The sequence below is a fragment of the Cololabis saira genome, chromosome 10 (assembly GCF_033807715.1).
Source record: "Cololabis saira isolate AMF1-May2022 chromosome 10, fColSai1.1, whole genome shotgun sequence".
In the NCBI taxonomy this organism is placed as follows: Eukaryota; Metazoa; Chordata; class Actinopteri; order Beloniformes; family Belonidae; genus Cololabis; species Cololabis saira.
In genome coordinates, this window is record NC_084596.1 from 25,217,939 (window position 1) to 25,245,410 (window position 27,472).

At 45.4% G+C, this 27,472-nt stretch overlaps 1 protein-coding gene across 2 annotated transcripts; it reads right to left on the reverse strand.

Annotated features, from left to right (window-relative positions):
- ptch2 (patched 2) lies at positions 1-27,472 on the reverse strand. 2 transcript variants are annotated; one of them, XM_061732253.1, is made up of 22 exons: positions 26,879-27,472; positions 25,215-25,407; positions 16,870-17,059; positions 16,716-16,785; positions 16,536-16,627; positions 14,281-14,389; positions 14,095-14,181; positions 13,850-13,971; positions 12,694-12,841; positions 11,630-11,761; positions 11,371-11,526; positions 11,175-11,267; positions 10,953-11,078; positions 9,935-10,322; positions 8,946-9,470; positions 8,223-8,365; positions 7,918-8,098; positions 7,528-7,808; positions 6,509-6,646; positions 6,005-6,147; positions 3,155-3,560; positions 1-2,409 (listed from the first exon to the last, which is right to left on the reverse strand). In XM_061732253.1, the coding sequence occupies exons 1-22, from the start codon at positions 27,041-27,043 to the stop codon at positions 1,843-1,845; spliced, it is 4,455 nt and encodes a 1,484-aa protein (XP_061588237.1). In that variant the 5' UTR covers positions 27,044-27,472; the 3' UTR covers positions 1-1,842. The 2 variants fall into 2 exon arrangements, with proteins under 2 accessions (XP_061588237.1, XP_061588239.1); XM_061732255.1 differs by lacking the exons at positions 25,215-25,407; positions 26,879-27,472 and adding an exon at positions 24,268-24,373.

A 27,472-nucleotide genomic window follows, 5' to 3' on the forward strand; every position in this document is an offset into this window, starting at 1 on the left:
ACAAAAGCAAACTCCGCAACAAATAGATATATTTATATATAATATATATTTACTCTTTAAAAATAGAACTTCAGTCTAGATACGAGCATCTGTACAAACTACAAAAATAAAATTTTTCAATATAAATAATTTATATGGCATGACATTAACAGGTTTTTGAAATAAACTATAACCAATGCAGGAGTTTACCCCTAAACTCCCCAACCCCCCTCCCTCCCCCGTAAACTCCTCATCAGCATCTGACCTCCTGGCTGTCTTCTGTCACACTATAAATGGTGCTTTGTTTGTTTTGCTTAATTATTCACAACTGCCAAAATGAAAAAAAATAAAATAAAATAAAAAAAGCAATAAAAGCTGCCACTTATTGGATGAGATTTAAAAAATAATAATAAAAAAATTGCAAGTTTATCCCTGCAAAAGGAACCTGGCAGTGACGAGACCAATACTGAATGAGAATCCTACGAGTGAGAGAACGTGTTCTGTGGCACGTGTAGGGTTGCAATTAACAAACAGAGTGAAAGATTAGAAAGTGAGCAAAAGCAGGTTGAGGCGCGAAGAAGAAGCGAACCAGTTTACGTAACGTAATAATTGCACAGAGTCACAAGAACATGAGACTGTTACAACCCGACAGCAGCCACTAAAGGAAAAAAAAAGAAAATTAAGTAAAATAAATCCCTTTGAATCTTATAATTCCCTTTTTTTTTAAGATACCAATACCAGGAGGCGAACAACACTTTGTCGAACACAAAGTGACAAAAACAAACATCACCCACTGTAGAGCTTACAAAAACTGCTGAAGGGGGGGTAAAAAAAAAACCACATCACAGCTCCTTCAAGTAGTTTAAATCTGTGGAGCATGGGATGCCTTGACACAGAATAAGCAGGTAAATCTGAATCAGGCATGGTGCTGCCAACATGATGGCTGGCTGATCACAAACAACACAAAACAGATAGTGACAACTGAGAAAATACAGTCATCTACTGCCTCTTGACAAACATTCTGCGTCTTGAGACAAATACATATTTGAAACCAAAACGAGAACATAATACTGAGCTCTAGACACTGCAACAAGAGGAGGGGGACACACTGAAGGCACGGCGGTTACTAAGGTCAAAAAAAAGGTCTCTCCTGTGGAAGACTGCCTTTTTAACAGCGCACACTGTAACAGAATATGTGTACATATGCAACAGAGTAAATCACAGCACCATACTGTGAAAGCCACTTTTGAATCAGGGGGTGGAGGAGGTACTGCACTTTTTAGGGCAAAATGTTTAAAATTATTTTGAAGGGTAGCAGCAATAAGAACACAACAATACAAATAGAAATAAAACACTGACCATGTATTTTCAATAGCCTAATACCTTAAAAACATCTGACTTTTTTTTTCATGAAAACATATAGCACATTTCTTATTCTATACAGTATGGGAGGGAAAATTCACCAACCCACATCAGAATAATTTTATACATCTGAAATTTTACACAAAAGTATGCCCAAGTTATACAGTACTCTTTTAAATAGCTTCCCTCTTTTTTAGTATTAAAATATATACTCATATATTTATATCATTCTTACAACAAAGATTTGTTTTTTTTTATGTCCTTGATATGAATCCTCTCTTTTTTGAGTGGAGTCTATGTACAGTTGAGAGTTCAAGGCATGATGTGACACCGTGTGGACATGGAGCTGCTCTAGGTGTCAGACACTGGAAGTGAGAGCGCCCGCTGTGTGAGAGATTCCAGCAACTTTTGGATACTTGAATCTTCATCATCAGAAGTAGACAGAATAAAGAGGCGCATAAGCAAAACTCTCACTGTCCGTCATGATAATTTGGTGAAACTTCATTCACCTTGTGTCTTGCCGAGTGGATACTCTGATTTTCCCTGTGCTGCTTCCAAGTCCTGGAGCTCTAGAGAGTCTCTCTTGCATGAAAAGTTTGTTTTGTCACCACAAGTCCTTTTAGTGACCTCGAAACAGTCCGACTCACTGTCCATGTCAAAACCTTCATGCATGTAGCCTTCGTATGTCGCTCCTGGCAAGGTTGGATGCACAGACACCGTCACCGAGGCTGTGGCTGTAACCATAGTAACGGGTCTCCCAGCGGAGACTTGTTGCGTCGGCAGGGCGGAGTTGCTATGGCCGTAGCTCGGCCCTTTAGTCCTGTTTGGCAGAGGCCCTCTGCCGTTCTGCAGCCTGGGGCCGCTTTCACAAGTTCTCCCGGGAAACTGAGCACTGTCACTGGGTAAGTGGTGCGCGGGCTGAGCCTGCGCTCTCTGGAGGTCGCTCAGCTGCTCCCGCTTGTTTCCATCCCAGCACGTGACCTGGGAGCCAAGCGGCGCGTTGAGAGAGGATTCACTTAAAGGTTCGATCCTTCCACCTGCAGTGTTTTCTCTGAATGGCTTCACCACCTAAAAAACACAAGTTGATGCATTACTTTAAGAGAAGAGAGTAGTTTTACAGAGCTTAAGGATGAGCTACCAATGTCTATACCAGGGGTCGGCAACCCAAAATGTTGAAAGAGCCATATTGGACCAAAAACACAAAAGAAAAATATGTCTGGAGCCGCAAAAAATGAAAAGTCTTGTATAAGCCTTAGAATGAAGGCAACACATGCTGCATGTAACTATATTAGTTATAACTGGGGGAAGATTTTTTTTTCATTATGCACTTCGAGAAAAAAGTCAAAATGTCGAGAAAAATGTTGAAATTTCGAGACAAAAGTCGAAATGTCAAGATTAATCTTGAAGTACAATCTTGAGAAAAAAGTTGAAATGTCAAGAAAAAAGTCGAAATGTTGAGAAAAAACTTGAAATGTTGAGAAAAAAGTCAAAATTTCGAGAAAAAAGTCAAAATGTCGAGAAAAAAGTCAAAATTTTGAGAAAAAAGTTGAAATGTCGAGATTAAAAAGGAAAGGAAAAAGGAAGAAAAAAGAGAAGAAAAGGGAAAAAAGAAGAAAAAAGAAAAAAAGAAGAAAAGAAAGAGTAAAAAAGAAAAAAAGGAAAAAAAAGAAGAAAAAAAGGAAAAAAAAAGGTCCAACATTTTAGAAAAAGCTCCAGGGAGCCACTAGGGCGGCGCTAAAGAGCCGCATGCGGCTCTGGAGCCGCGGGTTGCCGACCCCTGGTCTATACACATCTATGTGGCAGTGCATCATACCGTGAGTTTGGGGAAGCTGGGATTCTTGCTGGCCTCCAGCAGTATATGAGATGTTGCAGGTGGAATGCCGGTATGTGACGCCAGGTATGCGCTCCGGTCACAGTGCTTATAATCCTCCTCGCCGATCCCTGACGTGGTGGTCAACTCAGAGTAATACTCGGAGTCAGATGACTCGGAAAAGGCTTGTTGGCGAGATGAGCGCGGGTTGTGGTGGCCCGCGTAGTACCCGTGGTGGGCCATGGGCGGCGGCAGAGGGGGCTCGGGGGAGGGGGTCGGCAGACAGCTGGCGTTGTCGACTTGGCTGATCTCAGCTGGGGGGCCCATCATGGACAGGAGCACCGGGAGAAGAACCAAGCCGTTCAGCATCCCCAAAACGGTCAGGATTGCTAGCACGGCAAAGAAATACCTGAAAAACAGAACAACGCGGGACTTTAATAAAACAAAATAAATGAGGCACGATCCGCACGTAGTCACAGTCACACAGAGCCATCTATTTACTCTTGTTTTCTTTCACATCTTCAGATTTATTGGGATGTGGCTGAAGTGCAGATGGATTTAATGTCAGCCAAGTATATGACACTTTTACACAAAGCATGAAATATTTATCATTTCACATACATTGGCAGTTTATTAATATAATCTGTGCAGCTTTTCTCTTTATGTAATAAAAAAAGGGGGGTACATTACTCCAAGCACTCACACGTAGCTGGCACATGAGGAATAGAAGCTCAGGGGACGGAGGCAGGGAAAGCCCAGTGTTTGTGTATCAAAGGAGCTGGGGGGGGAGGAGGGTGTAAATCTGATTCCCCACTCAGCCCAACTAAAACACGCTTTGATGCTTCTTCTTCTGCTGCTACAAGACTTTCTCTCACTCTGTTTTTGCCCGCGTGAGCGTGCGTATTTTTGTGCGTGCATGCGACTCAGTGGTGCTCTGAGGAGGCCAGGGGTGGAGGCAGGCCACAAGAAAGAGCTCCCAAAGAAAATTAGAGAGGACTCCACTTAAACACGAACAGAGAGCATTGAAGACAGCGACAGACAGAGACCATCCATCGTACTTGAAGAGGTGAAAGAGAGACGGAGGACAACAAAGTGATGATGTTGGTATGATGGGAGGGAAAAGCCAGAAATGACATGGATAATAGCTGTGGAGTGATATGGAAACATCCTTTATCGTAGAATGTATTACTACAAAAAGTCCCTATTCAGAAAGAATATCCACGGTCTAGATTTTGGGAGTAGCTTTTTAGACCCTCATTTGCACCCGTTTCTGCACCCTGGGCCTGCAGACACGGGTCAGCATGCCAGTGAGTTCACAAATGTATCAATGTTTTCATGGCATCATACTAGTTTCCACTTTTTTATTCAATAACCACCTTTAAACTTTTTTACAAGATGTTAAAAAAAGAAAGGATCAGGAAGGCAAGACAGAAAGAGATGATGGTGGGACCTCCATCAGCGTCTCACTGACAGGAATTCTGTTGTTGATTTAAACTGTAATCTTTTCCAGTCGTTGTCAGGCCTGGGGAGTCGTGTGTGTACATGTGTCTGTGAGAAAGAGATCCTAAGTGTTTACATGACCGTACATATGTGCATTTCTCCTCTTTCCACCTAAGTGTGTGTGTTTGTGCACAGTTGAATCGGGCTTGCTGTTTATTCAGTGCATTGCAAGGCCAGGAGATGTTTACAGCAGTATATTTATGCTACTCCCCAGCTAGGCCGCCTTGGCTCACCCCATTCACCCGACCACAGCTAGAGCTACAGCTAAACAAGACCTCCAACAGAGATTAGACCCTCTGCCTTACCCCATCATCTCACAATGCTATCTTGGACAGCAAAGGAGAACCAAGATCCAGAAAATTACCCCGCTAACTCCCTTAATGGCAATCCCACTTCCCTATATATTTCCAATTTTTTCTTCACTTCTCCGTATTCACAATTCCGTGGGGGATCTATTCATTATCCACTGATAGAGTCCCATACCCACAAGGATCTCATATCCTTGCAAAGCAGCCACCCTCAGAGTACGTCTTCTCCTCCTCCTTCCTCTGCTTCTGTCTCTGTTTCTGCAGAGAAACCGTGCTTTTAATGTCACGGAGGCCTGCTGCAGTCTCTGAGCTCAAGGCTGTGGTTTCGGGTTTGGGCCGAGACCACTTTAAGCTGGAAAACATGGAGCTATTTGCCTTTTTTTCCACTCTGACCATGAAGCAGTGGTAGAAAACATACACATGGGAGCGCAAATACACATGATTTACACTCAACCATGTAGACATGCACATATGTACGCATAAAGACCGAGAGAGCAGAATGCTGCCTGTTGGTGGGCTGCAGACCATCTGACTGGCTGGCCAGTTCAAATTTAGCTCCGCTTTTTATTACGGCATCTAATATGGAGGGAGAGAATGCCGGATGGGAGGCAGGAATTTTTACAGATTCCTTTGTGTGTGTGTGTGTGTGTGTGTGTTTCTGTGCGTGAGATGGAGTGAAAGAAAGAGAGAAAGACACCACCCAATAGGGAGCAGAACACTTCCATGTTTACAAGCAGCTGTAACACACCCTTGATGTTTTCCCTATTTGTTGCGCTGCGTGGTTGGGGATATGTGTGCGTGAGTCTGGAGTGACAGAACCAGGTGCATAGTTGTCACTTTTTTGTGCATGCCTGCATGCATAAATAGGGATGTATCTTTTCCACCTGCATCCAGCTCACAGCCCCTCCCCAAGACTTCCCTCTCCAAATGCATTCAAACACACGCCATCAGTGCAAAATCTCATCACTGACTCTTAATTGTAACATACAAAAGGCCGCACACGTACACATTACACGCTCGCACACAGATATACATCGCATCTCACCTCATGATGAAGTCAAACTCCGATCCTGCCAGCATGAGAACACCCAGCAACGTGGAAATGGCGCCATCAACCACCGGGGCAAACATGTGCTCCAATGCAACTGCAGAGCGTTTGTGCCTGTTGCCAATCGCTGTCAGGAAACCCTGCGGCAGAGGGGAAGGCGGGGAGGAGAACTTAGTTGGAAATCTTGCCAGTTGCACAAAACTCGTATTTGCTGCGGAGGAAAGCTTTGAGATATTTGGTTTTGTTGAGGATTACTACGCTTCGGGAGCTTAGCCAACACGGAGCAGGCCAAAAGTACACACTTAATCACAAACATTTTACCTTAATCACTTTCCATTACAGTCATGAAGCCACAAGAGTTTCTGCTTTGTACTGATTTGAACTTCATGGCTAAAAATTACAGTACTTTTCAAATGTATTCCTTCCTTGACTTATGCAAAGCCTCACAGATCAGCAGCATCAGGTATGACATAAAACAGATGTTTAAGTCTACCAACTTACCAAAGCGATGTGAACAGTAAACTCCACTCCGATGCCCACTGAGGCAATCAGTATGACCACAGGAATGGCACTGAGCTTGATGCCAATCAGACCCATGATGCCGAACAACTCCACAGTCATCATGGCCAAGATAAACACCTGAAACACACACAAGGAAATGAAGTGTTACAGGCAAAAATTAAGTTCTCTATGACTGAAAAACAATGAGTCGGTAAAGGAACATTTAGTTAAGTAATATCACAAAGTGATTATGTCCTTGTTTTTTGACTGAGCTAGGCCTTTTTGCCTACTCGGACCACACAGCGTGGGTCCCAGAGCTCAAGATCTCAAGCGCATGGGATCAGATTTCCTAGCCTCTGGCTAACAGCATCCCCTTGTCTCCTTTGTCTTCCTTCCCTCTCTTTGTCATATTTTTCCCCTAAGGTATGAAATGATTGACACTACCCAAGATGACAAGAAAGACTGATCTTTGCAAGGAAACCATACATAGCATGTCGTCTTTTGCTCTCTACTTCTAGGTAGTGCTAGGTAGTACACTTAAATGTAACCACCTGCCTGCTGAAACATGCTCTTGTTGCGCTACAGACCCTCAGTGAGGATATGTGGGTCCCACTGGCTCGTGCATTCAGATTATGTCATTGCCTCTCTCTCACAAATATCCCTGATGGATGGGCTGAACAGGCCAAGCTTGCAACTGGACAAATATGTCCTGTCTGCAAATCTCCCCCTCTCTTCTGACAGGGAGAGTGAGGGAGCAGAGGCTTTAGGAGGGGGAAGCCTGCCATGCTTCTTTGCATTTCCTATATTTTTTGTAAAGTTGGCTAAGTCTATATTATAATAACTATTTCCCTGTGTTTGTGTGTAGTTCTGTGTGCATCTATAACATCCTTCTGCAGAGAAAAAGAGGCCACTAAACAGCATGACTATGCTGAGAGGAGGCGAGAAGAAAGAATGAAGAGGAGAGAGAGTGGAGGACGGGATGAAAAAGTGCTGGCAGAAGAAGACGACTGTGTACTTACGATGATGCCAGCGGTCCAGGGGTTGAGCAGGAGAATGGCACAAACCAGGAAGGTGCAAGCCAGCACCACACTGATCGCCAGCAGGAACCAGTGTCTGAGGCCGATGTACTGCTCCCAGAACAAGAACGGGTATCCGTTGGGGTAGTTTAAGACACCTTTTCGGTTAAACTCGTCACAAATGGCCCGCACGCTCTCAATGGCTTCCACAAAGTCACTGGCCTGGCGGAGGCCATTCAGGTAGAAAGGGAACTGGGCAAACTCCAGTGGCTCTGCTGCCGGGACTGCAAAAGATGATGAGAAGATTAATTTGGTTGATCCGGCAAGACATTTCCAGGTGTATAGACTCTTAAATTAAAGCTAAGACAAAAACTCAAAACAACAAACACTTACTGCGCAGATTTTCCCCAGTAGTGTCATACTTGTCGTGAATCCACTCTCTGGGGTGGGGGTAGAAGTTGGCCTGGGACGCAGCGTAGCCCAAAGGATCATTACTGACCCAGACCGTCAGGTAAATATAAAAGACCTCAGGGGGGATCAAACCCTCCGCATCCACCAGCTGTCGAGAGGTCAGCTATAAAAGAAACGATTCAAAATGGAACATTCAGAACGCCATAGAATCTGTCATGACATTGACATCTGTTTATCTGTTTGAAAGTTGCGTGTTTTTGGTTTTTCCGTGCTGGTTTTAAAGGTACCTGGCTGTAGTTGAAAGGCTCTTTCTTGGAACCGGTCTGGATGAGGAGCTTGTAAGCCAGAGCTCCATCTTCCGTGCCGTTCCTATAGCTGTCAGCGGTAATCCTGCCCGCCTGCCAATCGGCATCAAAAGCAGCCTGAAGACCTACGTGTGACGTAAAACACACAGAGAGGAAGAATTATTACAGTTGTTGTGAATGCTTTGATTTCCATTACCATAGAATTACAAACATCTTTTTTTCCTGCATGTCTCTTTACAACAGCAGTGATGCCAAAAATGTGAAACATTTAGTTTCTTTTCTATTTTTTTTTCTCCCCCAAAGTTGGATGTGATTGACCTCTTGGCTATTACTTCCTCTTGACTGGGCCTCTGACATTCTAACCTAAGGACATACTCACACTCACACACACACACACACACACACACGCACACACACACACGCAAAGATAACCTCTGACCTCGAATCATCTACTACATCACCCCTGAGCCCAGGTGGAGGGAGGGAAACAGCATGACTGAACTTTCCATCACCCTTTGCACATTTACACCCCCACATCCACACCCCCGCTGCTTGCTCCTGTCCCTAGTAAAAAGCACACCTGAAAAAACTTGCTGTCCCCTGGACCAGGTTCCCACATCATTGCTGGAGAAACTCTCACGGGGGACTAAGAGCTACGATCTGAGTCATAATCATTACAAAACATTACAAATTCTGAGTTTTTACCTTTGAGCCAGTCCTGGAAGTAGTGCAGCCACATGCGGGGTAGTTTGTTGTCGCTGTCTCTGACCACGTATTTGACAGAGTTGAAGGAGTTGTGCAGCTGAATCAGCAGCCTCTGAGACCGGGCATAGTCAAATCCGTCCATGGTGACCAGGTACATGTTGTAGAAGGAGAAGTACTTGAACTGGGCTTCGATGAAATCATATTCCTTGGTGTCGCGTGGCACAATGTCGGTCAGGTAAAGGCCGTCGTGCACCATGGTGGTCCCGTACAGGCTGAGGCCCAGGAGGCCCAGGAAGAGGACGACCACAATGGCTTTACTCTTCGGCTGGAGGAGCAGGGGGGCGTATTTTTCTCTGGCAAAGCTGGAGAGGTTCCAGTGGAGGAACGGTAGCGGGACACACTTCTTCCCTGATTTGGAGTCTTCCACCTGAGCTAAGAGGTCTCGCGTGGAGCTGGAGGTCGGGGTGAAGAGCTGGGAGCCGTACGGGTCCGGCACAGAGGCCGTGGTCGGGGAGGGGGAGGTGGCTAAAACACAAGCAAGAAATAAGTGTTAAGATTCTTTTTTTAATACCAATCCTAGGGCTGGGCGATTTTGGACAAAAATATTTTCGATTTCGATTTCGATTTTTTTTTTGGTAAAACTACAAAAGACAATGGAATAAATTGTTTCAAATATTTTATCTTTATTTTTAAAGAAAAATAGCAAATAAATGTCCCTATTGGGAATGAAGTGCAATTGAAAGATACTGTAAATCCTCCTTGAGTTTAGTAAAGTGACAACATTTACAATTTTCTTGACCAAACAAAGATGACTAGACGAGCTCTGTCTGTAATGCAGCCAGCTGCAAAAAAGGAAAATCGATTTTCCGATTTTCCTTTTTTTTTTAAATCGTCTTGATTAATAAATCCGATTTCGATTTAAAAATCAATTAATCGCACAGCCCTAACCAATCCCAACAAATATTTTCTGATCATCTGGTCGTATCTACCTTGAGCCTGCGAGGTGGGGCAGACGATGATGGAGGGAGGGCTGGTGGAGATCTGAGATGTGGGTGGAAGGATCGTAACGATATGCTGACCGGCTGCGTCACACTGCGTGAACGCCTGCACGGTCGTGGTGATCTGGGTGCTGGTGGTGATGGTGGATCCTGCCGCGTACTGGTGTGTGTGAGCCGTCCCCGTCGTGGCCGTGTGGGGCTGCTGCCCGGCGTCCGAGAGCTCCTGCGGCGAGAGGTGGATGACGCGGTCGGCGCAGGGGCTGTACAGACAGCAGAGCACGTCCAGGCGCTTGTCCTCACGCCGGTGGAGATCCAGACTGAGGATGGCGGGGAAGATGAGCAGCACCATGGCAAAGTTAAACACCACTATGATGGCAGCCTGGGGAGAGAAATGCAAGAGGGGAAAGCAGACGATTAGCACGTGAGAAGAGATTAAGACCAGCTTCCGGGGGGGACGTATATGTTGTGAGCCTGAGCGAAACCAACTCTTTACTGTTAATTCTACCGTACCCCCTTACAACTCCCCCACCCTAAGAGGTGGCACTCTATTGTGTGGTTTTCAGTGTGTGTACATCTATGTTTATGTGAGTGCTTGTGTCAGACCACCCACAGTTAGTCGCAGATCAGAGAAAAGTGCCTTGACAGGCCAGTGATATACTGTTCCACTCCTCCCTCCTTTTCCTTCTTTCTCTCTCTGCCTCTCTAAGTCTGTTCATCACCCTCTTTGCTTTGAGTAATCTCTAATACACACACACACACACACACACACACACACACACAGACATTCATATACACACGCAAAGACATGAACCCACAAAAAAAAAAGAAAAAGTCTGCCCTCTAGGCGAAGTGGCAATAAAACAGAGAACAAAGAGTTTCCTTTTCTGCATAAATGTCACTTTTAAGTTATGTCTTTCATTTTCAAAAGAGCCTCAGGTCCCACAGAGTGCGATTGTGCGCTTTGTTGTGTTTGTGTCATTACACGTGATCGTGTGCGCGCATAACGTACCTGCAACGAGAACGCTCGCAAGGCAGGGATCGGCACAAGGGCGGCCATGAAGAACGCAATCATGTTGTTGATGGAGGTCAGAGCAACGCTGGTGCCGGTGCGCCGCAGACAGTCTCCTGTCCGCTCCTTTACACACACAAATAACAAAACAGAAGCAAGTTAGAGGCAGGAAGAGGGGAGAAGAACACAGGTGAGAAGAACAGAGGAGGCATTTAAAAGTACCTTAAAGGGAATGTTACTTCCTGCTTCTGTGAAGGAGTGAGCCAACAGAAACATGTCATCTACACCAATCCCGAGCGCCAGGAAGGGGAGCACCTGGGATGGAAAACGCAAAGGGTCAGGATGAAGATCTGACGTGAATAAGATCAAAATCTGGACTGTAAATCAAAGGAATATCTCTATCTTTATCTTGATGTACCTGTGTAGTTGCAGCATTGAAGGAGAGGCCGAGCAGCGAGCAGAGACCCAGTCCTGCTGCCACCGACAGTGCCACCAACAACACCCCGGCCAGGCCGACGGCCCCCTGGGACTTTGCACAATCCCACCGTAGCATCGTCACACAGGCATAGGCTAGCTGGAAAGGAGACGCCCACAAAAATATTAGAGAAAAGTAGAAAGAAAAGACTAGAAAAGACTATATCTCAGAATGAAGAAACCAGATCAATCAGCATGCTCACCATGAGCAAGTATCCTCCAGCCACCCTGATGACACTGACGTCAGAGAAGGATTTCATGATATCATTGAGGGTGGTGGTTGAGAAAGCGTGGATGGCCTGAGTAGAGTTCACTGGGACGCTCTCGTGTACCACCTATGGGGGAAACAATTCATTGTTATGAGGTTTTGTTGGACAAAAAAGAAAAAAGAAGAAAAATACACAAAAAATTGATTTTTCACAATAACCAGATTCTTATACAAAAGGCATGGTCTAAAAACACTGATGTTACTCATAGTTTCTCCTTCTAGCGGATGTTTTAAGTAGTCTTATAAGAAGGAAAGCCTATCCCCTTTAAAATGCTCCAGTGTCTGAAAGTGAGTGCGAATGTGTGTGTGTGTTTTTACATGTGGCGGCATGTGTGTGTGCATGTATAAGTATGACAACTGAGGAGTAATGAGCACAGATGCCAAAGGTTGTGAGGTCAAAGGTGAAAGGGATGGGATCAGATGGCTCGTACTCTGCACACCGCGCCTTATATGAACTAAAGCTCCCCAAAACGTTGTTTCCCCCGTACGCTTTTTTAAGTCATCTCAAACTGATCCGTTCTTGTTTTTTAACGTTTCAAGGGGGAGGTCTCGTGCCTCCGATAGTTTACGTTCGAAGGTTGTTACCCCTCCTCCCTTCCACATGCCCCGCACTTTCTTCCCTCCTTCCCTAACCCTCGCTGTGGTGGGTGTCAGCTATCACAGCAACAGCTTGTTCCTATAACTAGGGCTCTGACAGAGAGAGATGATTGCCCTACCACACACACACACACACTCACGCACACACGCACACACACACACACACAAACACACACAAACCTGGCGCCCTGGTCTGCCCTGCGATTCACTTTACGAGCGAGCTGAAGACTGATGGAATTCAGGCACTACAGAGTAGGTCCCAGCGTATGTGTACGTGTGCGCGCCAGAACAAGGCTGCATATGGGGAAGGAAATTCCTGCGCAAAACATCTCCATTTCTGCCCCGCTTTTTCTCCAAGCATGTGCGTTTAATTGTACTTGAAATCTGCGTGTGTGTTCGCACCTCCACAAACTTCCTCTGCCAGGACTCGAGGATGGCGGTGGCCTTTTCTTCATTCCAGTTGATGTCGTGGATCTCGTAGTCGTCTTTAAAGTGCTCGTACAACTGTTTGGGGCTCATCAGCAAGAACATGGTCTGCAGGGCCTCCGCACTGCAAAGACAAGCCCACAGGGTTAGAGTGAAGAAGACATCCCTGCAAACACGGCTCGCTGTGCGTTACTCTGAGCTGGGATCTCGACTGTATCCATCCATCTCACACCCAGCGCTTAAAACATCACCCAGATCTGCTCTAAACCGTATTGACGTATCCCTCTCTTTGATTGGCTGAAGGCAGGTGCTGTGTCTTCCAGGATTTGTCCGCCCGGCTGCATGTCTGTCTGTTTGCCAGTGTAAACAACCAAAAGCAGGTGTTATCTAGTCTGTCTGCTGGTCTTTGGGCTGTGATCCCAGATGTCCCCAGGTTTTCTTGGCACCCGGTAACGGCAAGCAGCAGTGCAGCTCGAAATGTGAAAGAAATGATCGTAAATCACGTCAAAGAGTAAGTGTAGCTCATGCAGATGGGGCTGGAATCCTTTTTTCATTCACGGCTCAGCTGAGCTTGCGTGGGTCTCGATCTGGGCTCCGACCCAATGCTGTCACTCCATTTGTACTGGCCGTGCTCTCAAATACAGTTGTAGTCAGTAGGAAAAAAAAGCATAACTATTGGGGGAAAAAAACGTGGGATATCAGAAGTTATATAGAAGTTTGCGTGTTTTTCTCCTTTTTTGTTCCCTGATGCAAAAAGAATTACATTCGTGGGGGGAGCATTTATGCGGCTGTCAGTCATCATTAATTGGCCTATCCCAGACATGGATAGGGTCATTCAGGAAACTGATCCTTCCCAGCGTGAGGCATTCCTAGAATGTATCTGCACAGTTCTTAGGAACTGAAAATGTATCTCCATAGCGCTCCCTAAATCAGGCCTATGACCAAACAGTTAGGAATAGAGAGCCAAATGCAACAAGTTAAACACTGATTCTGCGGTAGATTAGCTGTTTCTTTGACCCGTGACGGTCCCATCATTACTATCACATCCTCAGATCAGGCAAGAGGAAATTTGTAGGGAAATCTGAAAACCTCAAATGGCATTGTCAGATGTATTTATTGAACATGTACACACCTCAGCAGAGCACCCTGGCTGTTTTTGGCCTGGCCTCCCAGGATCAGCTCCTCCTGCCAGTGCATGAACTTCTGGCTGAAACCAAAGCAACCCCCTTGGAGACGCCCAGCGATATCAGGACTCTGATTGGACGGAAATGGATGAAGACAGGAGAAAGTATTTGTCAGGTGTTTCTGGAAGACGGGTACCTGATATTTTACATACATTTGTACGGGTTTAAGTTACATTCTTATTTCTGATTTTACCTCTTCCTGTTCCTTGTTGGGAGCGCTGAGAGGGCAGTCGGGGTCTGCAGGGTTGAGGCACGGCCTGTTCATGTAGGCATGTCCCACCTGAGGAAGCGGTGAACGAGAAAAAAGTTTACATGCAATAATAAGTCGCCGACATTGACTAATATTACTTTTTTTTAGTTGCGCGAATCAGTGTCTCACCTGGGCTTTGTCCAACATCTCTTTAAACCCTTCCAGGGAAGTGAACTGACTCAGTTCCTCCATCAGCTTGACAGGATCTAAATTCATCCACTGGATATCGGGCATACCCCTGCAGAGCAGACGCACACTGATCATCATCAACAAGTCACATCAACGCCATCATAAAAACAGAATTCAGAGAATAAATCCTAATCTGCCCAATCTAATCTTTTACTGTGGAACAGGGGAGCGTTCGTTTCAGTTTCTTCCCTGGTCCTTTGTTGCACTGGACTATGCATGAGGCTAGCTGCAGATACAGGATAAAATAGCGTTTATTATCCTGTTTCACGCTGCCACAATGCCCAACGAAAAGGCACTGTGGCTGCCTGCTCACTTTCATTCCTCAGTGCCCTGCACTGAGTCAAAACAATTACCTCTGCCTCCCCAACATCTTGATAAGGAGGGAGGCTCGGAAGGGAGGGAGAGGGAAAATAGGTGAGGGATGAGGGGAGATGGATATAACACTCACACTAATTGCTGTATGATGTACCGCCACTTTATTTAAAGTTTTCATTCATTTTTCCTGCTTCTATAATCCATTTTTAGCCGGAATTTGTCATATCTTAATGTTAAACTAAAGCTAAAGTAACAGAAATCAAGCGTCAAACTTGGATATATTGAAGATTTTAGACTTGAGAAAATATTTCCTCATTGTCGGCTCGTTGGCTGTTTTGTGCCTCAGTTCTGTAATTCAGGACAGCTCACAAAGACAAGGAAATAAAAGAATTCAAAAGTGTCTCAATTCAAGGATCAATCTCCCACCAATGGCTCATGAAGAGAGTCCCTCTCTTATTCCCACATACCAGGCTCCCTTTTTTGCTGCTGGTTGCAAAGACACTCCTTTATCAGCTACTTTTTGCTTGACTGAACCAGGCCTGGACCCTTTTGTTTTTTCATAGATTGCTGCTTTTTGTTCCCTCAACATTTTTCCTTTCCTCTCACTCTCTCTTTCCCATCCTTTTTCCTCAATCTGCCTCTCTCCCTCTTCCGCTTTTTCTTATTTCTTTTTTGTGCGCCTCAACATTTAGAAACACGTTTGAAGCAGAAGTCGCCTAAAGCTGCGCCGCTGTCAGTCGCCACTGCTATTTCTCTTTAGCTCCAAATGAAAAGAGGGTAATAAACACTTAATAAATAACAACAGATGTTGAACACTTTGTATGGATTACATGAGTCCTTGGATGACGTGTGAATCATAAAAGACCCCCTTCTCTCTCTCTCTCTCTGGTGCTTTCACACAGGCCAACTGGGAGATGCTAAGGATAGGAAACTTGTGTTTGTTTCTGTATGTGCTGGCTTGTCATGCAACAGAACATTGTCAGTTCAGACAGATATATAAACAAATAATTTCTTTGCAAAGAAACATCTGCTACGATCTAAACAATTCTTTCTAAAGTAAGCACCCAATTGAAATATCACTTCAGATGATGGCAAAAAAAAAAAATCCTTTCAGCAACTCTATTTCTCAAGAGAACTTTGTTCTGCACAAAAAAGGAGACTAAAAAAAAAAAAAAAAAAAAAACCTTGAATCTGCAAATACGCCCAGACTCCACTGTTAACTGTCTTGTAGCCTGCCTCTGTCCCTCTCGGGGGACTTTGGGCTTGAATACTGCCCATTTTATTTGTTGGACAACTTGGGAGCTGGGAGCCTGGGGCATTACCATGAGAATGCCGAGTGTTAGCCGTGAGCTGACAAAGCCGCCCTCCCCTCCCTCCCCTGGGGCCCCTGCACTGATGGACACTCACTCGTAAACTGAAAGAATGCTTACCATTGTCTGACCCAAAGGGCTCCCCTGCCACCACCACCGCCGCCACTGCCGCCACCGCCTCCCCGCCCTCCGTTCTACCAATCCACCACCCAGTTGCTGCTACAGCCATCTCCTCTCCCTCCATCCCTCCCTTTGCATCGGTGCATCTCTCCCTAACCTTCTCTCTTTGAGTCTCTCTGTCAGGGTACCCCCCTCCTCCTCCAGTCCCTCACTGGGCCCTAAAAAAACTCTATTACTGACCGCCACTGTCAGTCACAGCGCCCACTGACAGTCCACTGAAAGCACAACTGTATGTCTCCATCCAGCAAGCGCCCCAAGTTATTGACTCCAGCAAAAGCTCTACTCAGCTGAGATGGACGCTATGACTGCTTAAGGAGAACCAAGGCCTTCTATGAAACGTTTTCATGTGCCTACAAGATTTATGCCGAGGGGAAATATTACCAGACTTACGGTAAATAGGCAGAGCCTCCCTGCAGTTTGGCCCCTTCCCAGAAACAGTCCAATGGGGTGATTATCATACAGGGGAACAGCTTGTCAATCATCTGGGATCAGAAAACAGAAATGAAGAACAATTAAACCCCACAAAAAGGTAAGAAATGAATACTGAAAATTGTTTCTTTGTTAACGTACCCTTTCAATCATGACATTTTCTATTATAGGCACTCCTGATTTATAGCATATTTTATTAAGATCCCACGATCTATGAAAAAGAGAATAACATTTGATTAAAATCTTTATCACACATGAACATGACAAACGTTTCTCCGTTGTAAGGCCCACTTACTTTCCAAACAGTGACACCTGCACCTTGCTGGCCGACAGGGCAGCTTCCATGTGGACCAGCAAAGCCTCTTGGGTAAGAATGTCAGTGCCCTCTTCTTTGGGCGTCTGGATGAGCATCTGTGAGGTAAACACCGACTCCTCTCCCTGCTTCTCCTTGGTGTAGCGAAGCTCTGTGCTCACCCGACTGCCAGCTAGAAAGAAACAAGGAAAGAGGAGAGGAATAGGCCGTTATAGATATTTTTACAGTTATTTTTCTAAAGCACGCAAAAAAAGGGCAAAAACATTTGTATTCTATTACTATGCGAGCTTAATGCGTGCATATTGTATGCACACTCTTACACAAGAACACACACATATAATGACCAACGCCCTTGGCCTTCGCCAGTGTTGGTTTTGAAGGCACTTCACACAAGCCAGTGTCTGGCCAATAGAAATGAGTAATACAGCTTCTCGTTGGCTCCTTCTGCGAAACAGATGTGCCCTGTTAGTAAAAACCAGCCTTGTGATGCCCCCAGATCTCCACGGTATTGCCTGTGGCAGCAGGATATGCACTCAGAAAAGATCATCGTGGACACTTGACTCGTTAGAGAAGAGAAGAGAAGAGAAGAGAAGAGAAGAGAAGAGAAGAGAAGAGAAGAGAAGAGAAGAGAAGAGAAGAGAAGAGAAGAGAAGAGAAGAGAAGAGAAGAGAAGAGAAGAGAAGAGAAGAGAAGAGAAGAGAGTGATGTAGATTAAAGACATTAAAGTGCTTTTAAAGCCAGAAAGAAATGATGAAAAGTGAATATATCTAAGGAGACAGATCTAACGAGGTTGTGATGAGCAGAAAAGAGTTAGAAGGAAGGATGAAAAAACAGTGAGGAAGAGTGAGAGCTATGCTGTGCAGTGTGGTAGAGCCAAGCCCCCTAATTACAGGAGGTTGCCCTGAAAAGAGTTTGCCAGCCGGGGGGATCTGTGCCTGTGCCAAGTGGACATGAAACATGCCGCGCTGGATCACAGAGAGCCCGTCTGCCCCTCTTGCTGTCCCCACTACATGACAACCTCGGAGAGAAAAAAGGAAGGAGGGGAGGGAGAGAAAAGAGGGGGTCTGGCAACAGGGGCTACCACCTTCTTAATTCAAATTTTCGTCACTCTTTTCCCCACTTCCACTGCGCCGCTCTCAGCCCTGGCTTCACCTCTTTCTGGACCATCTAATTCTCTGCTTCTTTCAACCCCCATCGCTTCAGGTCTCTTCTCTCCATCAGTCTCCTCCTTTCTGTCTTTTTTTTTTCCTCTCTTTCCCTCGCGCACGCTCGCTTGCACCTCCCCCCAGCCTGAAACAGGCTGCTGTAATTGATGGGGAGAAAAGAAAAAACAAACTACTCAGCCCACGCCGCGAAAGTGGGAGATCAGGTTAGAACTAGAGGCGTCGGAGACGCGGCCTAATATTTTCAGGTTTCCAGGCTCTCGGGGGCTTCGGTTACACTTGCAGGGGTTCGAGGATATCAGGTCACCTTGTTTATTTGCGGTCAGGCCTCCAACTTCCTGAATAGAAAATACTTTAAAATTAGATAAATGAAGCCATAACAAAATGTTTCAATTTAATGTTTTCATGAAGGTCCTATTGGGAGAGAATCACATCTCAAAAGATTTGTAATAAGTATCTTGAAAGCCTTTTGAAACTCTTCTGGTGTGAAAAATGACATTTAAGGACTTTGAGTACTTTAAGACACTCTTGTATACTTGTTAAAAGAAAGAAAACTACTTCCTTAAATGCACAGTTCATCTCAACCGAGATTTCCAATCAAAGCGGGATACTAGAAAATTGAACCTTTTCCTTGACATCTGCTAAACCTTTTTTGACATTTCATATGTTAACTTCTGTAGTGAGGGGTTTTGATCCCAACAGGAACTGGGTGGCTCGGAGAGACTCTGGCTCTGTAATTACAGGCCTCCTGAAGTAAATTATAGCTATTTGTGTCTCGTTCCTCCCATCTGGACCACCCAAGCAGCCGGTCCTCTCTCTGCTCTCTTTCTCGCCTTCTCTCCTCAGCCCCTGGTCCGGCCCCAACCACCCGAGTCTGCGGAGCGTCACAGCAACTTTGCTACACAACTCAGCTCACCGCTTGCTCCATCAGGAACCTCTCTCTTTATTATCTTTCTTTCTCCTTCACTTTCCTTTTTCTCTCTTTCTGAAGTTGTCTGTCTCTTTCTCACTCTTTTTCTTTTCTCTAACCCCCCCCCCCTTACCCCCTACTCTGCCCCTCCACTCCACTCAGCCGGCGCTCCAAACAGCCTTAAAGAGACAGTTCCCAGAAATGTTCCCACCCCTGTGAAGAAAGCGCCTTTGAGTGTGGAAACTGGGGGATTTTAAACATGCCACTGGCTGTTAATTTTATTACATGAAATATTTGTCTTTGTTGATCAAAATGGAAAAAACGGTAAATTAACATTACTCCGCCAGAGAATCGGGGTGTTTTTTGGGTGGTATTTTTGGTTTCTTCTGGGGAAACTGCACCATCAATAGCATCATCATTCCAAGTCCGACTCTTTCGGTTGCAACACGTGAATTTGTTTACCAGTCGCACCACTTAAAGACGCTTTCACAGCACTTGCAACACTGGGAAAGTGAAGAGTGAAGAAAACTATCATAACAAGCCCTGACAAGGTTTCATGGCAGTGGGTCTACAAAAATGTTTGCATGACAGTGTGTGTGCTACGCGTGTGCTCGTAGGCGCACTCATGTAAACACTGGACCAGCTCTCCACCAACTCCTGTCATTTCCTCCCCTCCTGACCCTTCTGCCATCTATTCTATTCTATCCTTGTTTCTGGCTTCTTGCAGACCTGGTTCCAGTTTCAGACGATGCTAGGTCAGACCAGGCCGCCTTCGAACTTCAGTGTGGTAGATTAGCTGGATTAGGGGGCCTCTGAAAGGCCCCACGCTGCTACGGAGGAAGACCCAAGACGAAGAAGGCTGAAAGTGACATGTATGCATTCACTTGCTATGTAATTCATTGGATGCTTTTCCTCCTTTACTCGGCATCTCAACATGGGAAGGAGCGCACGTTTGATTCCAACACAAAACTTCCATTCATAAAACACTGAAGGGGAAAAAAGTTGTGGAAACCACAGAAAAGCAACAATATGCTACTCATTTATTTATTCTCAGCTGGGGGAAAAGTCATTTGAGTTTTATATTCATTAAAAGGAGACAAATGGGAAATTAATTCCTCTGGCTTTGTACCCAGTATCTCCCAAACCCTCTTTGGCCCTTTGTCACAATGTGGACCCACCAGAATCAGGACTTTGGATCTCAAGTCCAGTCTGACTCTATGGTATTCCCCAGCCAAGGAAACCTCCTAAAGCAAGCTGCCCTCAGCAGATGGGCTGCTCCTCCATACAACCCTTTACTACAGCTCCAGACCTTTCTTTCAAATGTTTCACAACAAACAGAAGAATAAAATAAAGAGCTTTTTTTTCTCACAACAAAAGCAAATGGACCAAAAGTTTCCCAGCCTGTAAAACAATGCCACAGTTCGCTGTGGGAGGGTGAGCCATTGGGCAAGAAAGAGACGCTGGCATGTTGCTATCTTACCTATAGAAATACGGTGTGTCTGCTCACCAACCGTCAAAGGCGGAACTATGTTAGGAGGATTTTTGTGCAATAACACACGAGAAAATGGTTCCACAGTGTCCATTCAGTTTGTGTTCGTTCACCTTATGCATCTGTCCTGCAACCACAACCTAAAACACTGTATAAAACAGCAAAAACAACATGAAAAATACGTTCAACTTTTCAAATGTGCCAGTGGTGTTAGCCAACACACATAAATTTCCACCGGGGCTGGCATTTAGGCCCTTTCTATTTCCATATGTATAGGCTTGCCTCTGCTAATTATGCTAATCATGGGCAGTGTTGGCCAGTGTGAAAAATAGTCACATTAGACACTCCACTGACCGCTAATACTGCTTAATGTGTGGTTGAAACATACATTCATCCCCGCCTGAAAAGCAAAATTTTTCCACGTTGCTGGTCTCATTCAGATGAGAAATTAATTTATTGAGCCTAAGGAGCATTTCTTTTTTTCCCCTAGCAAGTACCAAGAAAATGTTCGGTCTCTGTCTCCATCTCCTTTTTACGTTTTATACTTTCATGGTGTAAAGACGGACCCAAATGATGCAAACTCGGAGGTGACTGGTGTCGCTTTATTTCCCCCAGACCAGAGACAAAGGTTGCTCTTCAGCTTGGGGAGAAAGGGTGCCACACTACTGATTGAGGTTTTATTATCCTGTTTTGCTGTCTTTCTAGGAATACTATGTTCAATGTAGCAAAGAGTCTGGCGGTCCAGAGCCGCTTTTATAAAAGGGTTGGCACCAAAACGACATCGCAGGGATCATTTTTTGAACACTTAAAACATCTGATTCTCACTATCCAATAAACACGTGACGACCTTTTTGCTTTACAATGTGCGAAAACGACACTTCAGAGATGATAGGTGGGGATCTGTCGATGTGTTTCCTGTTTGGTGAAGCCAAAAGCCATGTGTCCGTTAAATGCACATGCAGCCACTGCTGTTTAGTGTGTGTTTATTTGTTAGGGGGTGGTCCAGGCCTGTCTGCTCAAGTGTGTGTGTGTATGTGTGTGTGATCGGGGAGAATGCTGAGAAAGGGGATGGAAAGAGGTAGTGTTGGATTGAAGGATGGAGGGAAAGGGGGTGAAATAAACATTTAGAAGTGACCCAGGTTGACTCTGGTCTTGTTTGTTCTCTCTACCAGTGAGGTCCTGGGCCCTGAACGCTAGGAGTTTATTTATCTAGCTGGGGCACCACCGCGCACTATTCACCTCCAATAATGCCTCATAGAGCTCCCTTTCTGTGTCTGAACTGGGGCGCTGTGTGCACTCCCATGAATTATAGCATTTACCTGCTGCGCCGCCCTGACGTTTGTTTAGAGAAACTGCTCCAAACTCCAAAATGCCCACGTGTGTATTCGCTCATTTGCGCAAACTCAGGTGTGTTTTCCCTGAGCCGACCTCTCTTTTTCTTTCTTCTAATCAATCTAGTTCTTGATCTCCTCATATCCTGTCCGCCCGAACTGCGAGCTCAACTAGCACCTCAGTCAGTATGCATTCACACTTATGCGGAGCACGCATGGTCTTTACCTCCCCTCTTTCGACACTGCCTTTTTATGGGACATGTGGTGCGACTGCAAGGTACTGACTCGCTGCACTCATATTTGGACAGCTTGAGTCTGTGTATATGTCTGTTATTCCTCACCTAAACGTAGCCAAGAAAGATGAGTTTAGCTGATGTCAGAGTAAACACCATCTCCTTTACATGTAGCCCATTTCTTTTCTCTACTTCCTAAATAAGCTTTTCAAGCGGGGCATTAAGAGACAAGAACCAGAGCCGAAACAGTCTGTCTCAACAAAGTATGGGGGGGCGGGGAAAGGTGCAAGAAGAAATGCTTGAATCGTAGTAAATTTTTTCAGGCAAAGAAACCACCCACTCTTATGTAAACATACCGTCTCGCAACACTTTGTTGTGGAATAAAGACATACCCGGAGACAGTCTCACACTTGATGTTTGTTCAAGTGAGACAGGAAAAAATACCAGTAAAACAAAAAAGCGTGAGCTAGCCATAAACCTTCCACCCTTTTCCTGCCCCATCCCCCTTTTTTTGTCTCCTCTCATCCCTGTCTTCTTCCTGCACCTCTTTTTATGATCTTTCTTTTCTTCTCGTGGAACAATACTGATTGTGTCCCAGGTTGCACCATCGCGACTCTCTACCAAGAACGATAGCATTAAGCATGTTTCCAGTGAGCAAACTTTACCCAAAGAGAATAACACAAGTCAGACATCTCACTGCTTCAGAACAGAAACCCATTTGGGTGTAAGGTGCTTTGATGGGTGATGTGAGACTGAGCCAGAAACAGTCCTTAATCCCCTTTTTAGACTAAACACCCCGATAGCGTGGCTGTCGGTTTTACCTATACAGGTGTGAAGACTGAAGATTAAGCCTTGTGGCATATATATATACGGTCCATGTGCATGTTGCAGATACACAAAAATCCTTAAGTGGAACCAAATGATGCAAATCAAATTAAAGAAGGTAAGAATGGATTACACACACACACACACACACACAAAGTTTTCTAAGCTTCCACTATGCCTCTCCCTGTCTACTCCTTCTAGCCAGACTGCTCTGCTTCACGGTGTTTTGGTCCTGTACGAGGGAGGAAGCAATTAAAAAAAGCCCTGGTGGCCTGACTTCATAGAGCCGACAGACAGGTAGAAATATAAACAGACAGATACAAAGCTCGCGCAGACAGACGGGAACTTGAAGCAGGCAGACGGGCAAGTTGAAAATGGCAAAGGTGACAAAGATGACAAGTGCACGCGTTTGTGTGTGTGTGTGTGTGTTAAACCTGTGGGGGCAGCTCTTTCTAGTACAAATGTATGATAGCAAGCATATGCTCCTAATACATATGGCTTGGAGGCAGAAGTGTTAACACATACGGTGTCAATTCACAGCTAGTTCACTCTGAACAAATTAGGATACATGTGGAAAAACTTTGAATGTGCTGAACTCCGGATGAGCTGGCTTACATGTTTACTTTGGGCATGCTTTTTCTCTCCAGTCAGGATACATTGATAACAAAAACCCCGGTGAAATCTAATCACTGATATAGAACAATATTTAGAGTCCTTTTCATGTGAAATCTGTTGTGGTATTTGTGAGCATGTCATTCCTGCTTCTTGTTTCTGGCTCATGTGCACTGGTGCATGAGTGTGTGTTGCTCTGTGTTTGTGTATATGTGTGTGTGAAAGAGAGACAGAGGGAGAACTAACCTCTCCTTGTTGCTGAACCACTTTACTCTCCATTGAGGCCCTAGCAGCTTTGTCAATGGGCTATTGGTGGAAACAAGGCAGGCAGAAACTTTAGAAACATAGCCACAGCCTCTTAAAGGCACAGCGCTCCCTTTCAGCCTGCCTGCTTCAACTCTCTGAATCCCACAGCAAAACAATTGGCACACAAACATCTAAACATCTCCTTTAGGAGACAGCTCAGCTAATTAGCTCAAGAGGTAATCCTGAAGCTTTACACTAGCAAAGAAAAATGGAAACAGTGCAAACTCAACCTCTTGTTCTGTGTTTTTGGTCATGATTCAGGCTATTCCTTCCACCTCCAGCTCGTGGTTTGAGTGACTACATTTGCAAAGATTGTTTTTTAAAATCTGCCTGATAGAGACACTTATTTAAATTCCTGTGCAAGTGAAGCGCACAGCCTCTCAACACTTCTGCCGACGCCAGCAGCAGGAGTCCTCCAACACCTCCACACAGGTTGTGCGAGAGCCGCCTGTTCCTGTCCTCCAGTGACACGGTGGGCTTAAAAAACCCTATAGAGTCTGTTTATACTCACCAACTGCTGTGGCGCTTTAGAGCGTGCAAAACAGGTGGGTAAACTTCAGCTGCATTCACTTATATTTTTTCTTCTTGTGAGGAAGAGAGAGGGAGGAGGGAGGGGGTTTAGGGAGGTGGTGCCTACTTGCCTCTTGTTGAATGGAATCCAAGAATAGTTAGGGACCACACAGAGAGCTAAGGGGGGGAGGGGTCAGAGCCCTTAAAGATGGCTAACCATTCACACAGTCCATCTGCTGCGGGGATCAGGCCCGGCTCTGAAAGCCTGGGGGTTTAAAAGGAATTTGGCCAGTGTGAAAAACCAAATAAAGTTGCCGTTGCCTCTGAAAATGTACAGATAACTTAAAAAGTACGATGGGAAGAAACAGATGAGATCTGTCTGATGTAAAGGATTGTGTGCTGAAGGCAAGATGATGGTTACGGGATAAGCACCTTCCTGACAGATAGAAGAGAGACAAAAGTACCGGGAACATGTTTGCATTTCTGAGGTAAAGGCCGTACAAAGAGATGGCAGACTAGGAAGTATAAAAACAGCCCAATGCAAGACTGGGTGGTAAAACTGTGTCAACAAGGTAGCTGAATCTTGTATTCAGCTAATCTTAATTCAAACTGTCATTGAACCACTTCAAACAAACTTCTGGAGATCTCCAGCTTTGCTGCTGCTCCCCTAAAGCGTCCAGACAGACCAACCAGCGCGTCCGTCACCTGGTGCCCTCCCATGGGACCGAGATGACAGGCCGCATCCTCCCGCCGCCCTTAATCATCATTCAGAAACAGAACCATCGCCATGCCTTCTGAACTTAGTACAAGCACCAGTCATGGACCTGAGAGTGAACCCACAAAATATGTGGGGAATCTCTCGAGCAAAACCGAGAAGCTTACATGAAATGCTTTTGTTGCCGCTTCACACAAATGCATGGCAGATCTTTTTGTTTTTTGTACACTCACCTTCCACCCATAGCTGCTCGATGTTCGTTTCGATGGATGCGACTCGGAGTCCCACAGACAGAGCCCCGAATACTAAGAGTCCAATAAAGAGGACCTTCCCGCAGTGCCTCTGGATGTGGCAGCCGAGGGAGAACAGGAAGGCCTGGAACCTCGCCCGGATCCACAGAGGAGCTTTCTGACCTACCGCCTTTCCCTGGATATCAAGCAGGAAGGAGGGCAAGAAAATGACATGATTGTTTAGTTACTACGCATAAATAATGCATCACTGCACACATTTTGCCCAAGAAGGCACATTTTGCATCCTGTAATGTTGCATGTGTCTCCAGTGTGAATAAATAACCCTGAACTGAGCAGCGCAGTGACAACTAATAGACAGAGCATTTCACTGGACGTGTTTCCATAAATGATTGCATGGTTCCCAATAAACTGAAACAAGGTTTTGCTGTAAAGTTAAACAAAGCTTTGGTGTACATGCTGTGCTGCATGTTGACTTCTGTGAAAAGCCCACACATCCTTGGGCTGATCTGAGTCTAGACAGGATCTCCAGTGACACCCCACGTTTAAGATTTAAACGGCAGACTTGTGTCAATATTCTTTTCCCTTTAGATAATAAGATTAAATAGGGAGATTTGGTCAATGTTTGATCCAATGAAGACAAATAAAAGCTGAGCAATCACCAGTTTTCAGAAAAAAAGACAAGTGACAGTGAAAGTCATACTTTGAATAAAGAAAAGGTAGCAAATAAAAAAGGAACACAAAGTCTTTCATGAGCATGCTTGTATTTTACTACGTTTCAACACTTCTTTCTCAGTAATGTTTAAAGACTACCCTCTCCAAATATTCCTGGGCTGGGGAAGCATACGCTTCCAAATGTCACTGCTGCTAGATAGAGGACATCGCTCTGGTGTTGTGGCTTCTCTCAGCTATGCTGAAACACGTCCAAGCATCCGGGCGGTCCAAAGATGCTTTGTCAGATCAAACTCAATCAGTGAATTCCTTTACAGGGACCCACCACATTTCCAAACAGACTCGGGGCCAGTGCGCTCTCTCTCCACTGACAGCACAAAAGCCAAAAAAAAAAAAAAAGCACGCACTCGGGGCACGTCTGAAAGCGAAAACTACTCTTTGGAACAGAAACCGACTAGAAAAGTGATGCCCCATTCAAGACCCACAGCAAAGTTAACAGGATTGTTATTATTGTAATGGTGGGTGCCCCCCATTAATGTCATATACAGCTTTTGTATGTTGTATGCTTTTCTTAGTCTTGTTTTTAGTCTTCTTTGTAAAGCGCTCTGAGATCTGTCGTTTCAGGTGAAAAGCGCTATATAAATTGAAATTATTATTATTATTAGGCTACAGCTCGTCGCCCTTCCCCTGTTTTTTTTTTTTTTTTCAGATGAAACATTAAAGCATGCAGTTTATGATGTCTGGTGAGATCCTGGTGGGTGATTTATGGTTCCGCGTTACACCGACGCAGAGCCTACGCCGTAACCCTACGGCGTAGGCTCTGCGTCGATTTTTACGCACACCATAATCCAGGCTTTAAAGTTCCCACATGTATGCGCCCGCACATCAAAAACTCCACAAATTCAATCAAATCAACCTTTTTTCAAGACTTTTTCTCAGTTTCTACGACTGAGATCGGGAAGCAGCTTGTTGATCACCTTGGAGATGTGTTTGAGAGCCAGAGCAGCGTGGCAGTAGCCGGGTCTCCGGAGCGGCTCTGGGTGGGCTGCTGGCGGCGCGGAGGAGCGCGCATAGCTCGGGGGTAAACCTCCATAGATACCGGCCCCCGGGACCCCCGGGATGTCCCCGAGATCCGAGGCCATGGTCCGGGTGAGGGACTGAGCGGGGCGATGCGGCGAGGGAGCGGTGCGAGTTCAGAAGAAAAAAGAAGCGTCAGTAATAATAATCCAACATAGACGCGCAGCTCGTCCTGCAGCAGCAGCTCTTCACTGTTCCTCCGCGGAGCCGCGCACGTCTCCAAACTCCATCCCAACATTATGCGCCGCAATCCGTATAGATCCTCCAGTCTTCATTCGTCCCGCGGGGTCGTGAATCTGCCGTCTGCAAGAGAGGAGTGGTGTGCGCTTTTGGTCGTGGCTGGTCGTGGTGGGTCTTTGCAGCAGCAGCAGAGAGTCTGTGTGCGGGAGGACGTCCGTGTCAAGTCTAACTGCGATCCCGGAGCGGCAACACTTTGGAGAAGTTCGCCCCTCGGCGAATCCTGAAAAGGGAGGTTTGATGGAAAAGTGCTCCGG